The 17,469-nt window shown below is 37.9% G+C and overlaps 1 protein-coding gene across 1 annotated transcript in view; it reads right to left on the bottom strand.

The window, feature by feature from the left end:
- Positions 1-17,469, bottom strand: part of ROR1 (receptor tyrosine kinase-like orphan receptor 1) — a 149,427-nt gene that overhangs the window by 12,239 nt on the left and 119,719 nt on the right. Inside the window, exons 7-8 of the mRNA XM_012722128.1 lie at positions 16,638-16,883; positions 3,396-3,607 (exon numbers count right to left, since the gene is read on the bottom strand). Of these exons, the coding sequence (XP_012577582.1) occupies positions 3,396-3,607; positions 16,638-16,883 (458 nt within the window). The remainder of the gene's footprint in view (positions 1-3,395; positions 3,608-16,637; positions 16,884-17,469) is intronic.

The raw sequence follows: 17,469 nt of genomic DNA, 5'->3' as shown, positions 1-17,469 counted from the left end.
ATTACCTAATCCAACTGAATGGCTTGAAATCTTTTGCTGAACAAAATAAAAGAAACAAGCAGCACATTACAGGAACAGTCTATTTCTTTCTCAACAGTTGAGAAAATGGACATTAGAAAGGCTTCTAAGGGCCACAGGGGCCATCAGAGGTGGAGTCAGGAGGAGAATCTGCATTTCTTGTGGTTCAAGGCTCAGCGTTAAGCTGCCTCTATGGTCTATTGCTTCTTTTACCCTCCCATCAGAAGGAAACTTGTACCTCATTAAACATTTTAACTTCCTGCAACAACATCCATCTCTCTGGGGACTCCAGCCAGGTTCTGTTGTCAACATCTCCAACTGCCCATAGTCCTTTCTGAAGGGGGTGGATCTAATCTTCCAGAGGAGTGTCTTCTTCTTAATCCCACACTTGGGGGCATTTTAGCAGCTCAGCAAGTGGAGAGATAGAAATAGATAGCTGAAGCCCCAGAGGACACATTTATTTGGACAAATAAGAACTCCAGAATCTCTTTTTAAAATTGGTCCAGCAGACCAATTCCATTGTTTATTCCTTTGTCATCCCAGCCTCCAGATACCCTTTTTGATTTTGCTCTTGTAGATGTTTGTTTTCAGGACTTTTTTCTTTCTTTTTTATGTGTGTCCCTTCCTTTTAAATTTTATAGGTACATGTAATATTTATGTGTCAGTGACCTTCCAAAGCAGTTTTAGAGATTGACTGTTTACATTTAGAAATTTTCTTTAAGGTCTAGAAAGTCCTTTGTGCTTTTTCCAGGAAAGGCACTCAGTAAGAACCAAAACAAACAAGTGAATAACTCCAATTTGATTGGAGCCAAATCTCTTAGGGAGAGTAAGAAAAGAAAAAGTTAGCATTTGTTTTTGTTGTTTTCTTGCCCCTTCTCAACTTAGTCAAATACAATTGAGTCATTCCTACTTCCATTCTGGATCAGAATTGCAAGTGAGCTGTTTAAGGCTAAGTCCTAAGCTTTAGTTTGAAGAATCTTGACGCTGAGAAATCCTACAAGGCATATATCAGAAATGATCCAGAAATAATGAAAACAATGCTTACTTCACTGATTTTGGAAAATTTATCCCAGTGTACTTTACATTTGTCTCTATGACCATGGAGTATGGAGGACTATTATTGCTTTGGCCTTACTTCACATATTCCTGGCAGAACTGGGACTACATCATTCAGGCTGGTGACTGGTTATGTAGAGCTTCTTGAGGATTTGTCACAAGCTCAGTGATACTTGAGATCAATGTTCAGCTGAAACTCCAACTGGAGTCCATTAGGTGATTGCTCAGTCTCCTATACCCCCTTTCCAGAAGGAAGTGTTCTGAGAAAAAGTTATCTTGGGAGGTGGCAAGTGTTAGGGCTAGGGCTGAGAATTCCTACACTTACATTTCATCTCTTCCAATTGCTAGCTATTTGATCTTGGACAAGATAACTTAAGCAGTCTGATTTTCAGTTACTTGGCTACACAATAGTGATAATAATACATACCCTCTACCATGCAAAAGTCCTTGCGGTAGTTGTAGACAGTTTGTGGGTATCAGTGCATATTACATTTCTCTATTTATGCAAAGAAATTCTCTGATCTTCTTTTTTGGAAGACTGAAGACATACCTCTTGGATGTTATGTGTTAAAAAACAGACCTCTAGTGAAAATGAGATTGAATTGCGGGCTTACGCAGACCTACTGATCCTTCTCCCATATGGAAATGACTCTTCCCATGGTTCCTATCACACTTCTCTGGGGTGGCAACCTCTGGTAACTGCTAGAACCAAATGGAACTAGATTTCTCTCACACCCGGAGTTCTGGCTTTTCAACATTTAATAACTAAAACAATAGGGAAAGATTCTTATAGGGTGAACACTATAGTGCAAAAAACTTGAAGTCATGGGGTATGAAAGTGGTCAACTAGAGTTTACTTCCTGAATTTGTAATAATATTAACCCCTCTATTTTTACTGCTGCCTTTCAAAGGTAAGTGTATATTATATGAGATGCTATCACATATGGCAACTGGCTTGCTAGAAGCTAGGATATAAAAAAAATTGCATCTCTACTCCTTTCTCTACTCCCAAGCTACTTCAAGCTCTGTGGTCTTTAGAGTCTTAGATTTTTAAGGCAAAAATTCATACTGTAGGAACAGTAATTTTGCTTCACTGAGAATATTAAGAAAAAGAAATTTAACATTTAAGAACTCCAAAATCTGTACTAACAAATAGGACTTTACAATAGAAAAATATCTTAAGATTTTTAAAATTAAAAAACAAAACAAAACAAAACAAAACAAAAAAACCCAACAAAGTAAAAAAAACAAAAAACCAACGAGGAATGAGGGCTACGTGGCCATCCCAATTATTCTATTCATTGGGCAAAAAGATTACTTGCGTGTTGAAGGCAATTTTTTCTAAGACTTTATTAAAAATGCTGTATCTCCTCTTAATGAGGATCAAAAGAATAATATGGTCATTAGCCCACGGAAAAGAGAAATATTTACTGAATGAATAAATAAGAGTTTCTAGGAGTTGGAACAAGAAGAAAAGATAGGCTATGAGAAGCAAAATCTAATTTTTTTTTTAAATGAAATCTCTTTGCTGAGAGCCCTGGGATTGAGGTGTTGGCTTTCTGGAAAGAAAGGCACTGTTGTATTTCAGCTGTGAGATGTTGTGCATGTGCTCCATTTAAGGTAAGGGCCAGTGACCCTGGATTCTGTGCCAGGACCTGGAGCAACCCAACTGCTGAAAGATGCAGAGGAAAAACTGAGAGAAAGTGGGTTGATTAGTACAAAGAGAAGGCTGAGATGTGTTAACCATAAAGAGTATTCAAAGTCTGAAGAAGGGCAACATTTTTCTTAGCAAATGTTGAAACCAAAGAGAAAGGGATTTACATTAAGCATAAAAAGTATTTTTTAAAAAAGAAATAAAAACAATGTAAAATTCACCATTTTAAAGTGTATATTACAGTAGTGATATGTATATGTATGTTGCTGTGCAATAAAAAGGATCTTTTGATGAAGTTAGTGAACAAAGTTGAATTTCTTTCTCTGTTGATCTCTTTCAGCTGGCCTGTGAGAATATGGAATTTTCCTTTTCGAAATTTTGCAAAGAAGCTCACATTAAGAGGCCCGTTAGGCTAATAGAGGTAATTTCCTCAGGATTTCTTCTGACCTAAGTGCTATTGTAGGGCACTAGTATGACTGCCTCTGTGCTGAAGTGGATGTACTGATGAAACCAAGTTTCATCTGCTTTGGACAAAGTTAGAGATACTTGGTGATGGTGCAGGTGAATGGTCACACTTATAAGACTGGTTCATTTGCTTTCCAAGCTTGGGGAGGTTATCAGTTTTGCTTTAACCTAAAGCCCATTGCACAACTACAGCTCATTTTACCTTGGGTTTATACGCGTTCAGCATTGACATCTCTACGTTTTGACCTCTGACGTGTTTCGGCTGCCTCTGGACAGGCGGTGATGACGACTTCTGGTTATTGCGGCAGACACAAATGAAGAAGAAGAGTAAGGCGATGGCTAGAGGAATAGCAACACTTGGCACCAGTATGTAGAGGATTTCCATTTTATTCTTCTCCTTGGAATCTTTTGAATCTGCATGCAGAAATGAAAAAAACAAAAATTAGATTCGTTCAAAGACCTTGTATGCTATCATTACATCACATAGTTTTAAATGACCAACTACTCTTCTGTATATACAAAGAGGAAAAAAGAATCACTGCTTGTTAACAATTTATTTCTAGCAAACCTTTGATACAATTTATTGAAGTTTAAAAGTTGAAAGTTCAGATGTTAAAAAACTGCAGAGGGACTTTGGGAAGACTTTGTAAGTACTTGGGTAGTCTTATGAGATTGTTTCTTTGGAGCAGCAGACCTACGTTTCTCTCACACCTTCAAAGTTAAACATCACGTAAATAATGGTCTAATACATCCAGAGCATTAGTATGAACCACAGGCTCTTCTTTTACTGGCTCCCAGCCCAGATCAGCCCCAATGTAGTGTTTCAGAAATCAAACCCTTGCCAGGTTGGTTTGGATGTAGAAGTCAGTCCTCACCTTCCAGAATGAGCATCACTAAAGAATCCTGGCCCCAGAGCCAAAAAGCCAGTGGATTAGAACATGGGCCCTGAAGCCAGAGCCAGCTCAGTCACTGAGGAGCTGCGTGACCTTGAACAAATCACTTACTTTGCTGCACCTTGCTTTTTCTTATTCACAATAGTGAGGTGCTTGTTCAGATGATGTGTACAATTCCCTACAGCACAGCATCAATGGCTAACTTGATATGTTTCTTCTAAAACTCAAGAACTCTTAAATGATTTCATATGAACCCAATAATTATGAATGCTAACACTTTGAGATGTATTTTTGAAATCTTATACATTCAGTGGACCATTACTTGGAAAAGAATATATAACATAGCTAGAAGAACACAAGGCGTACTTTTTTCCCCAGTCTGAGCATGACCATTAACATTAAAAATTCTTAGCATATAATATCATTAATGAATGATTTGACTGGCAAAACAAACATAAAGAATTGTGAAACAGTGATTAATGGGTTACATAATGCTAGCCCTGATAATCAATAACCCTATCAGCTCTCTTGCTTTAACAAAACCTGAAGTATAAAAATTCAGATTGACACAAAATGCAGGGATATATGTTACTTAGAAGAATTAACCATGCACCCATTCACTTGTGCTCCCACTACTCAATAGTTCATTTAACAAAAGTTGCCAAAAGCTCTTCTCTGTACTTGGAATTTAACATTAAATACAACATGTCCTTTGCAGTTAAAGAATTCATGGTCTGGTAAGGAAAACAGAAGAGATAATTACAGTATGTTGCTGGAGATGTTACAATGGAAATATGCCTAAAGTGGTGAAGAGATGCATAATTCCTTTTAAAGAGTGAGTTTCAAGCCTCCCTCATGCTCAGCGGGTTAGGATACAACACTGAAAGCTGGCTGCAGAAGCTTCAGTGCTAGTTTGATCCCCAGCCCCAGAGGTGATCCATATGGTACAGCAGACCTCTCCTGTCTCACCCATTGCTCCCCTCAGCAGTGTCCTTCATTGATCTGCCTGTTCTGCTCCCCACTCTGACTATGTTGAATCCTTTCACTGCCCCGAACCTCTGGCCTGTACCCCAGTTCTGTATTTATGAATAAATAAATCTTAAAAAAAAAAAGTTTAATGGCTCTCTCTGGCCGGCCTAAGGGCTAAGTATCAGTGCTATCATCACAATCACCTGAGTTCCTTCCCTGGCCAGGGAGCTGACCCACATGTTCAACATCCTGTCTTTACCTTCTGCTCCCCTCAGCAGAGTCTTTCAGAAAGTATGCCTGCTCTGTTCCCCATTCTGTCTCTGGTGAATCCTCTTACCCGCCTCACCTCTGGCATATACTATGGCTCTTCTATGCAAAAACAAATACAAATCTTAAAAAAAAAAAACTTATCAAAAAGAGAGAATTTCCTTTGTTCATGTATGTGAGAATGTACCACTGTGTAGTTTTTTTTTTTAAAGATTTATTTATTTGTGCATATAGAACTGGGGTACAGGCCAGAGGCTCAGGGGCGGTGGGAGGCTTCACCAGAGACAGAGTGGGGAACAGAACAGGCAGATCGACGAAGTACACTGCTGAGGGGAGCAGCGGGCGGGTCAGGAGAGGTCTGCCACACCATGTGGTCACCTCCGGGGCAGGCGGGAATCGAACTCATGCGGAAGCAGCTTTAGATTCTCAGTGCTGTGCTTTAACCCGCTGCACCACCAGGGAGGGCCCCCACTGTGTAGTTTTAACTTGTACACTTCTTTAAGGACTTATTACTCAGGTGAGCGAGGGTAGTGATTAATCAGATCTCTCTCTTCTCCACATAAACAGACTTAAAACCAGAAGTTAGAAAGGGGCATCCAAATCTGGGCGTTCGGACTGTGCTCTGTGGGTTAACACACAGAAGGATTTGGGCAAAGATAAAATCTGGTCATGGAGTATAAGAAAATAACAGATCTAATATGTATTGTTTTCTACTGGCACAAAATCATATTAGTCACTATTAATATGGGTCAGGTACAGTTCTAAGCACATTTCCTTAACTCATTGATTTTATCATCACAATCAATTCCCATGAGGAAAGCGCCGCCATCCTTATTTTCATTTTTATAGGTGAGGAAGTTAATGGACAGCGAGGAAATAACTTGCCCAAAGACCCAAGGACGTGAAGCTAGAAATTCAAAAGGATTCCTCCCTTGTTGCTTTTGCTTCTCACCTCTTGCTCTAGTTACTCACTCCACTGGTAGGAATTTGCAAATGGCTGTTGTTTTGCACCCATTTTCTCATGGCAGGATTTCTCTTGTTTCATGTAAGTAGGGAGGATAATGAAGGTTTGAAAGATGAGGAAATAACACTGAAGTTTTTCCAGATGTGCTACTTTTGATGTTTTCACCGTGTACAGCGGCAGATGAATTTATAATCCAGGCATTTCTGGAGGCCATTCTAATCATTGCTGAGAATGGTGGTATGTTTTCATGCTAGGTGCTTTAGTAACAATTGTGTCTGCATGTGTGAGGATTGGGGGGAGGGGTAGACACAAAGAAACAACAGGGCAGAGTCTCTTCCCTATATACATGTACATATACATACACAAATACACATGTATATATAAAAAAAGGTTTATATATTGTAGAGTCTGAATCCTTTGAAGACTGCCTTTGCCATCAAATGCTCTTCAGCAGACACTTGGCCTCTCTGAGCAAACTAAAATTGGAATGGTAATGCCAAGTCACTTAATGGTTAAAAACAATAAGCAAAGTAATATGGGAAGTATCTATTCTAGTACATGTGCAAACCCAAGTACTCAACAAGCACTCAATATTTACCCTTTACATTTGGAATGAGAAGGGATTCAGGGAGAAAAATGTTGAACTGGGGATTCTACATAGCCTTAGGCAAGAAACTACCTTTTTGATATCAATATCCTTATCTGTTCAAGGGGGATAATAATATTGGCTCTACCATAATCTTATTTGGTTCAGGGAGGGATAATGTTCTCCAAAGAACCCTGGAAAACTGAAAAATTTCATATAGTTGTTAGAGCCCATGATTATTATTAACATTATGAAACACTTAAAAAAATTCTCAGTACCATAGGGGAGAGGAGTGGGTGAAGGGCTCCCTCTTGTTATTCTTGGATTTTTCAGTGAAATCATTATAAGGGTAACAGTTACAAAAGGAATGAGGTCAATTTAGTATTAATGTGATGCTAGTCATTTTTCTGGCCCAGAATTTTAGCAACAAGAGAAAGTAGGACTTTCACCTGTCTGGCAAACAAAGGAGTCTATTCTGTACTCACAGCATATCTGATTATTCACAGAATGCCTTTAATTGTAAACAGGAGGATGGGGGCAAATCCCCCTGTCGGTCTACAGGAGAATAAACTTTAAGAAGCTAAATCCTTTAAACACAGTCAAACTTGGCTCCTTCTGATTACTCTGAGGATATGCAAACTCGCACAATGTCTTCTTGCCAAGTGAAATAATCAAGCAGAACAATACATGGTCAAGTTGGAAGTGACAGGAAACAAATTCAGGCCGATGGTAAGCCTGCAGTATAATAACCCACTTACTTCCCCACACAACTCGTTTGGTTAGAAGGGCACCATAGACAGGCTCAAAATACTTCATACAAATACAACTTCACAGAACAACTGAACTTGCCCATGGAAAACAATAAATTTAACCTTGGTATAACCCCTTTTTAAAGTCCTAATGTCTTTATTCATCATTTTAACCTCATCCTGGTTTTACCTCAATTATGGTGGGTGAGATAGAATAAAAAACGGGACAAAGTTAGGAAGGGTTGTAATGTAAATCTGAATGCCTTCACTCCATTTATGTTTTTAATATTATATTAGTAATGAAAATTAAAGTGTGATGTATAGAATTGTTTTTGTTATTCTCCTTAAAAGTCCATGGTTCCCTCTCAGTAAATGCTTCTATCCATACTACCAAAAGGATCACATTAGGTCAATGGACATCATTCTTTACTTGAGGTATTAGACAGCTCCAATGCATTGCAAGAAACCGGTTGAATGTTAGAATTGTGAAGATTTTAAATACTCTGGAATAGCTATTTAAAAGTTAAACTCACATATTAGTTACATCAAGTTAAATACTTGGGATTTTTGAAACCAACAATTTAGTCTGGATCACATGATTGATTTCCTTTTAAAAATCAACAATATGGTATCACAGTTCACATCTGACATTCCTATTTTATTTTTACAATGACATTTAATACCTTGATTAGTAATTAAATATAACAGAGAAAATACTCCTTTCTTATCCTGGGGCTTATAACAAGGTAAATATGATTTCTTATTCAAGAGGTATTTTTATAAAGGGACACATTATCTGGGATATTAGATTTACTTAAAACAAGAAAATGCTTAGATGTTAAGTATGGAAAAGGTGAGAAAAAATCTTACAGAATCTTAGAATTCAAAGGAAATTAAGTTAAATTATTAAATTGTCTGTGAAAAGGTTTTAAGTTATAGAAAGCAATCAGTGGTCACTGCTATTTATTATTTGAAAACTACAAACTAAGTGGGTCTGTATTGGACAGGGACCTTACAATGATATGTAAGCACGTGCATGGAAACCAAAGGGAAAAAGGTGGTAATTAGACCTTAAATTAGCATGTTGGGTTCAGTCATTCACCCTTTGACTTAATGATGGAAATACTAAGATCTATTGCCTTATATATTCTCAAATGAATTCTTAAAAAGACTGAATAAGCTATATACAGTGTTTAAAATTGTTCTCTTCAGAAAATATTTTATCTGCAAGGAGTTAGGAACTAGAGGCAACAACTCATTTGTGAGCACTTGAGAAATCTTAGTAACCAGAATCCATATGAGTGCACTAAGTTTCTTCAAATTCTCAGAGTCTCAACTTTCTTCTGTATAAAAGGAAGGAGATAAGCTAATCTATTTTTAAAAAAGATTTATTTATTTGTACATACATCATTTTGTGCCTTTTTCCATCTCAGTTGTAACCCCTGTGGGCTTCCCATCACCAAATCACTCATGTGCCATCACCATAGTCCAGTACACTTCCCTCCCCCCACCTTTTTTGATCCCATTCCCTTTTCTACCCCCGTAAAATGTCTCTGGTACATGTGTCTATCTGTTTTTAAGTGTACTGTCCAGCAGAGTTAAATACATTCAAGTATTTGTACAACATCTCCAGAATGTGTCCATCTCACAAACTAAAATTCTATATTCATTGAACAACTACCTAAAGGATGAATGAGCAATGAACATGGGCATAAAAATCTTTCTTCAACAACTTGCCTTCAATTCTCTTGAATATATACTCAGAAGTGGCATTGCTGGATCATTATAAAATTCAATTTTCATTTTCTGAGGAACAGCCATACTATTTTCTTTTGATGTAAATTTTGCCTTCCCACCAAGCATGGGAATTTTTCTCTCTATATATTTTGAAATAGAGGTCAACATAATGGGTGTGAGGTAATATCTCATTGTGGTTTTGATTTGCAATTGCCCTGGAGGTGACCCACATGGTGCGGCATACCTCTCCTGATCCGCCCACTGCTCTCCTCAGCAGTGTACTTTCTTAGTTGGCCTGTTCTGCCCCCCACTTTGCCTCTGGTGAAGCCTCTCACCACCCCTGCACCTCTGGCTTATGCCTCAGTTCTGTATGAATAAATAAATAAATCTTTAAAAAAATTTTTGGTCAAGTGACCAAACATGAAGGGTTAGATAGTAATATCAGTAGATGGATTTGTAATTCACCACATGCCTGTATACTAATAGTGTCAACTGGCAGATCAGCATCAAATTGTAGAGGCTATACTTGAGGAAAACTACATGGTCAACATTATCATTAGTTATTGTATGATAGCATGCTTATCAAACTTGAAAATAACATGAATTTAAATAACTGGCTATAGAACTAAAATTTTAGAGGATCATATATATTTAGCTAAAATAATGATCCAAAACCAACAGTTGAAATTTTCTAAATACATGTTATAGCTTGCAGTTAGTTTAAAATTGTAGCCTAGATAAGTTCATGATTAAGCAAATCTGCTAAATAATAATAAACGAAAAAAAAAAACCCCAAAGGGCAAATAATTTTAGTGAAGACTTGAAGGTTCAAATGGATTTAGCAACAGCAGGATGCAATTGCTGAAAAAAATGTTTACATCAGGCCCTCCCTGGTGGCACAGGGGGTTAAAGCACAGCACTAAGGAGTTAAGCCACTTCAGCATGAGTTCTATCCCTGCCCTGACAGGTGATCCACATGGCAAGGCAGACCTCTCCTGACCTCACTCTTTTTTAGGACTCTGTAGTACTTCTGATTCTCTTCCTATTGGCAGAATAGTGAGCCCAAAGAGTGAAGAATTTGCAAAAGGTCACGGCTACAGTAGTTTATGCACTGGGCAAATGAACTCAATGTATACTGGGGACAATAAAAATGCCCCTGAAAAAAAAAAATCTTTTTTTTTTTTTCTGGTTAAAAATGTTTATGGAACACGTTGTGGTTATAAATTTGGGGACTATTGTTCTTCACTTTGTCAAAATGTGTAAGGACTAAAGACGTAAGTACATTTGAAAATTTGTAGCATAAAAACAACTCTTCCGTAAAGCTTCAAACTATACTAAGTAGAGTTCTTTTCTTTCCTCTTTTTTTTTTTCTCTCCCACCATCCAGTTCATTGTAATGTTCAATTTTGGTTTGAAGAAATGGTTGAAAGACAAATTGCCTTACAACAGGTCCTCTATGAAATATGGGAAAAAGCTGCTGACAGAGTGAGTTAAAAAATGCAGCATTCGCAATCTGGAAAACATCTGCCTTGCTCCGAACTGTAAAGTACCACGTTGTAGAAAATGGTTTGTGACAAAGCAGAACCCAGGGCGGGTATGTGTAAAGTTATGGGACAAGTCAGGGCTATTCAGACATGGAACTGGGCAATGTGCCTTTTGGCAAATTGAATCAAACCAAGGACTTAAAAGGAAATACAAAAGCAACAGACCAGGTATGACAACTCCAGGTGGAGCCAAATGGTCTACTACTTTTCTCATCAATGGGTACTCCTCAGTGAAACTGGTTTAGGAGTAAAAACTATACCACTGCTGGAAGGTCTCATTGTGTGATAGAGGCAGAAGCCTTAACTTAGAGGAAAACCCAGACAAGTTCAACAGGGTATTTGAAGAAATCTAGCTGAGGAAGTGACACAGAATGAAAGAAAAGGGCCAAGGTTTGAATGTCTAAACACAATGCAATCAAGATTCTGCTTACCCATTCAAATCCAGATAGAAACCAATTGGGGATTACAATTAGTGGGAAGAATGAAAGGGCATGTCACGTGGTAGAATTCACTCAAAGTAAAATAACCATTTTATTGAAAAAGAGAAACAGGCATTTTCCACAGTTCTGCCCTAGAGCTGTGTAGAAAAGCAATGATAAGGGTTGCAGTACAACTGTGAACCTGGGAGCTGTGCATAGGTGCCAGTTGGAAAGAACATAGGCAAATGTTTCTTTTTCAACTTTGTTTCCACCCAACCCACAGTATTTGACTTGGAAGTTGGCCACAGGGACTAGGAGGTGAAAGCACAGTAAATGAAGGTTTGCAGGCAGGATCTCAGGGAAGAGGCCAACTCTGAGGACTGGGGACCCAATCCTCGGACCTAGCACTGCCAGGAAGGGAGGAGAGCTGGTACTTAATGAACAGGAAAGTGCATGCACTGTAAGGCCTAAGGGAAGCTGCTAGGGCTAACCTATATCAGAGCTGAGGCTAAGTGGAACACCTTGGGGTCTCTCAGAGTAGATGTCTTTGTGGCTAGGGGTTCCGTTCCTGAATTCATGGAGCTGAGTGAGAAAATTAGTGGACTGGGTCCCAAAGACTTAAAGAGTTCAAAGGGAAGAGGAAAATGGTAAAGGAATGCTTATTCCTTTGAATAATTTAGAATTTGTTCTCTAAGCAGCTGCAGTGTGGTGGATAGAGGACTGGTTCCTGAGACCTGCGAACCTGACTTCAATTTTGGCTTTAATAAAACAACAATGCCTCAGTTTCTCTATCAGAGAAAGGAGATGGTACCTTTGTCTTGTGATTATTGTGAGAATTAATTGATGTAATGCATTTCATGCAGAATCAATAAAGTCCTCGGCCAGATACTAGTGGAAAAGAGTAGCAGAACATTCAATGAAGAGCAGTGATGTGAAAAGGCAAAGCAGGCAACAGTACACATAACTGCTGAGAATGACACAACAGAGCTTAATGCAATTTGTAGTTATTTTGTTTGATTCTTTCCACTAGATTATAAATTACAAGAGGGCATGGCTGGATTGAGCTCATTCACAAAGTTTGAAACATGGTAGAAGCTCAGCACTTACTGGTTTCAGTGAATTATTTCAATAAATAAATAACCATTTGAATTGTCAGTCTGGGATATGAAAGGACCATTTTTACCAATCTACCTTTTGTCCTTTCTTTCACTTTTTTCAAACACATGCACACAGTGCTAGTTGAGCCAATTCTCACCATTCACAGCCAACATATTTACTAGTCTTTAACTGTATTTTCTGTCTTAGAGTGAAAGTTCATAGATAAAACAATCTGCAGCAGTATGTTCTCAAGTGCCTTTATTCTAGAAAGTATAACAAACGCTCACATTCTGCATTTAATTAGGCCTATACTTCCTTTAACCTTACTTAGTTGAAACAAAAACAAAATTTATCAGTAGGAAAATAAGAAACCTACAGAGATTTTGAAATCTCCTTAACTTTGACTGACTAAAAAAATGCAAGATTTTCAGGAGACTCCATCCCATTTGAGGAAAAGCTTTCATTTCAAATCTGCCCAAAAGCTTATAATTAATTGTAAGATGAAAAGTTATTCCTAATTATCTATCTATCTATCTATCTATCTATCTATCTATCTATCTATCTATCTATCTATCTATCTATCTATCTATCTATCTATCTATCCATCTGTTCGTCCATCTACCTACCTACTTGCTTTCCTGTCGATACACAAAAATACTTACACACTCACATATATAACTCACAGAGTTTAAGACACTAGCTTGAGTCCTGGGTACATTTCTTATTCAACCATGTGCCCTTGGACAAATTACTTAACTCTCCATCTTAATTTTGTTTAATTGGAAAAAAATAAAATCCAACTCAGGCATACAGAACTATTATATATGAAATAATAATATAAATCTCCTAATCTTTTACTCATTGTAAGTTCTCAATAAATGGCAAACATTATTTCATATAATTGTTACTCTATAGTCCACATTCTCTAATTAATACAATATGTACAATATAATATACTATATTCTGTAGTCTAAATTATAAAATTGCCATCCAGTTTTGGGATTTCTCAACTCTGGCACTATTTTGGTATTTTGGGCTGGATAATTCTTTCTGTGGGTTGTTCTATGCTTTGTAAGGTGCTGAGCAGCAGCCCTGGTCTCTACGTAAGAGATGCCAATAGCTTCTCCTCACTCCAACCAATTGTGACTAACAAAATATCTCTGAACATTGCTAAATGGTCCCTGGAAGGCAAAATCCCCTATTAGAGAACCACTGGCATAGAACAAAAAGCAGTAAGTGGCTCTGAGTTAGGAGATCTGGTTTCTATTAACTAATTTGTGATTTTGGATAAGTCCTATCACTTCTCTGGATTTTCTCCTATGGTAACATTGTGAAAGAAATTTTATCTTTTATGTTTTTTGTAAAGATGAAATGAGACTGAAAAATCAGATGCTCTGAGCAAGTGTTATAAAGGCTTCTATGATGATTGTTCTGTTAGAGGTGGGCTGATTATGAGAAGCTTTGCCTGGGAACAACAGCGAATGCTGACTCACTCTCTTTAATTCTTACACCAGGGGGCCACTGGCCTCTCAGCAGTTTCTTATTGCACACATGTCAAGGATCCCCTGCTCTTTTAATGGATGCATTTGTGGCTTGGAATGGTACATTCAAGGAACTATTCTCTTTCAAAATAAAATGAAAATGTTGTTTTTAAAAATTACTATGGCAAGTGGTGAAAACTCCTTGTCATCTCAAGATTTAACTTTCATCTAAATTTATCTCTCACATGACTAGAATTAACCAGTCTTCCAGATTTTAACTGTGTCCTCTGCAGGTGAATATTCAGATCTAGAAACCTTCTGAGGGTTTCCAAAATCATAATACTAGTAACAATATGATGGATGTCTTCATTGGTCAGGGAATGTGTTTTGGCATCATAGCACCTTATGGGAATCACTGTATTGGCATCCAGAGATGGAACCTAATGTCATTTTTGTATTTATTTCTGAAAATTCTTTAAATATGATAGCAGAGTATGTAAAAAAAAACAGCACTAACTTTGAGTTTATTCAATTGATATAGACAGAGGAGCTTCAAAATCCAATTTCATTACTTGTATGATTTAGACAGGCCTTTGGTCCCTCTAAACTCAGTGGAATATGTCAGTAACACCAACCTCACAGTGTGGCTATGTGTTGTAAATGAAGATGAGTATATGAAGAATGGGATATCAAGAGGAGCTTGTAGTTGGGGTGATCCCTCTCTTTCTTCACAATCGGAAAGGCCAGTTGGGCTGCTTTCACGTCTCAGAATGTGCATTTTGTTGGATTGTTCAGGAAGCACATTGAAATGAAAACCAGTACTTAAAAATTATTTAGACTTAAAAAATTATTTAGACTTAAATTAATTGTAATCAAGCTTGAATCAGATTATCAGCAAATTTTCCAGTTTATAAATACGTTACCACCTTACTTCAGATGAGCACTAGTTGAAAATGAAGGCTCAGAAGTCACCTAAAATACAATAGGGTTCTCCCAGAGTGAAGTGAGTATTCTTTCTTTCCTTCCTTAAGATAATTCACTCAGTCTCCTTAACGAACACATCAGTGCCTGAGCTAGCCACAGAACAAGAACAAGAGTTAAGTGTCAGAAATGACTGCCATTTCCTAGCTGGGTGACTTTCAGGCTCTCTAAGCCTCAATTTCTTTGTCATAGCACAGTTTAATTATACCTGCCACAATGGGCAGGTGGGTGTAAATGAAACCTACTAAACCCACAAGCATTGAGTCTGGCATGTGCAAGGTGCTCAGGAAATGTTGCTTTTATCCTGGGCTCTCTTGCAAATCACCACAGTGGACTGAGTTAAGGAGAAGGGGTGGGGCAATTAAGTAAATGAATTCATGCTTCTTTTCCTACTCCTGTTGAGCATAATGTGGGAAAAGTTATAAATTATTAAGTGCAAGTCATTTAAAAATATAGGATAATTGGCCCTGAAGTTATCAGTAGTGGCTATGGCAGAGATAAGTTGTTTATGCTGCATCTGAAATCATTTTAAAGCCCAGTAATACAAAATGGGTCCAGTTACCTCTGAAACTTGTTCTGTTTAATCACCCATAAAAACGTTTTTCAGGGAAAGACAGTTTGGTAACATATAAAATGTAAGGGCGAAGTAGTAGATAGATAATAGATTCCCAACTTTTCATCATTAAGTCTTTTATTAAAACTATATTTAGAAATGAATAATTAAAAAAATTCATTATGGTAAAAAAAAATTTGTATTGCTTTTCCCCATGTACTTCTTAACTATTTTGGATGACTCTTTGTGTCCCATAACATTTTAGCTGATTTGTATTTGTATTATATCATGCCCACTTTCATTCTTCTTTCAACCCCCTTCTCCATAGTGAGTTGTCAAACAATATCTGCTACACTGAGAAACGGGCATTTCTCTGTCTAAAATTATAATAGTTAATATTTATTAAACATTTACTATGTTCTGGAAAGCACAGAATTTTTCTCTTAATGATTCACTTATTCTCACAAGCAGCCATGGGCGCACATCATTATTATTCCATTATACTGCAGTGGTTTTCCCAACAGACATCCTGATTACCACATTATAACTGGGAGGTACATTTGACATTCTCTATGAGCACTAAGATCAGCTAGATGGACTGATGCCAAAATTGTCCTACATTCCAGGTTTAACCAACATCTTCATTCTCTTTCTCCTAGGTGCTAAGCATTTTCCAGAAGGAGGCACAAACTGACTCAGGAATTTAATTTCCTTCCCATACTTCTTCTGAAGCACAAAAGGATGAGATAAGGATATAGTTCATCCACAGATTTCCACAGAAGACTGAGTAATTGCTATAGTTTCATTGTGCTTGATGGGTGTTCTCAAAGACACAGGAAACAGTTATCTCTCTGCTTCCAGTATACCTGTTGTGCAAAGGTACTTTGGGACATGGATCATTATGAATAAGATCTTTACAAGAATGACAAGTAGCTCCTCCTGTGTCTCTGGAGGGATGGGTCCCTCTCACCTTCTAGTTCAATGGAGACAGGTTTAAAGGCAGTTCACTTCTTGAGTGCATACTTTCCTTTCCTATGAGGTGTTTTATGTAGAAACAGCAAGGTTTATTTACCCTAGAAATACAGGTTGAGAACAAACACTGGCAATCTCTCTTAACCTCCCATGATTCTCCTAAAGGAAGGCATATTGGGTGAACAACTGTAAAAGTTACTGAATACATTTAAGGAAATGCCTAGAGACTTACCACATGCAGGGATGTCACACATTTCGGACTTAAAGTTTTCATCCAAGGTAAAGCACCAGGGTGCTTCCTTCTGGTTGCCTGGGTTGCGGCAGTAGGAATGGCCTCCATTCAGCTCTGGGAAACGGAGGCCAGTGAAGGTGTGTGTGTGAGGGTATTGGGAATTCCATGGTTGGCACTGCCGCCCAGATTTGGTCACACTGACTGTCCCCCTATAATCCACACCTGTGCTGTTATAGCATTTATGATCTGAAAAACAAAAGAAAATCCCAAACTTTGAGAAACAGAGGAGATGCTGGAGCTTCCAGGCAGCAATTTCTAGAAGGATGTGCAATTATCCTCATGGGAGGCCAAGTCTGCCCTGCTGATCAGGGGCCAGTAGGCAGTCCACAGCTTTTGCTGGATGTAGGGTAGTTCCATTCCTGGGAGGATTTAAAACTAATGCTTCAGGAATAAAACCAGTCCCCGACAAGTATTTTTAATATTGAACACAGAAAAAATCAGAACTGGGATGGGACCTGTGGGTTCAGGAGTCATTTCCTAGTGAATGGTTCAGGGAGGTTCAAGACAAATGTGCTTTCCATTTCTTTTGAAGTCTTAGAACGTGACTCATGTGATTAAAAAAAATCTAATTGGTAGTTCATAGAAAATGTTTATTATTAGGGCTGTCTATGCACTGATGGACATGACATCCTTGAGAAGAGGCCCTCTTATGTACTTCTCCTAGATGACCACACTATTTGAAAGCATGCAGCATCTATTGAGTTGAAGTAAACTGGAGTTTGGAGAGGTAGTGATGACAGGAATAATAGTAAATACCATATGCTAAGCACAG

This window comes from Condylura cristata, unplaced genomic scaffold, assembly GCF_000260355.1.
Source record: "Condylura cristata isolate star-nosed mole 26May11 unplaced genomic scaffold, ConCri1.0 scaffold00008, whole genome shotgun sequence".
Taxonomy (NCBI): Eukaryota; Metazoa; Chordata; class Mammalia; order Eulipotyphla; family Talpidae; genus Condylura; species Condylura cristata.
Note: the sequence above shows the minus strand (reverse complement) of the source record. Positions and strands in the feature narration are given on the sequence as shown.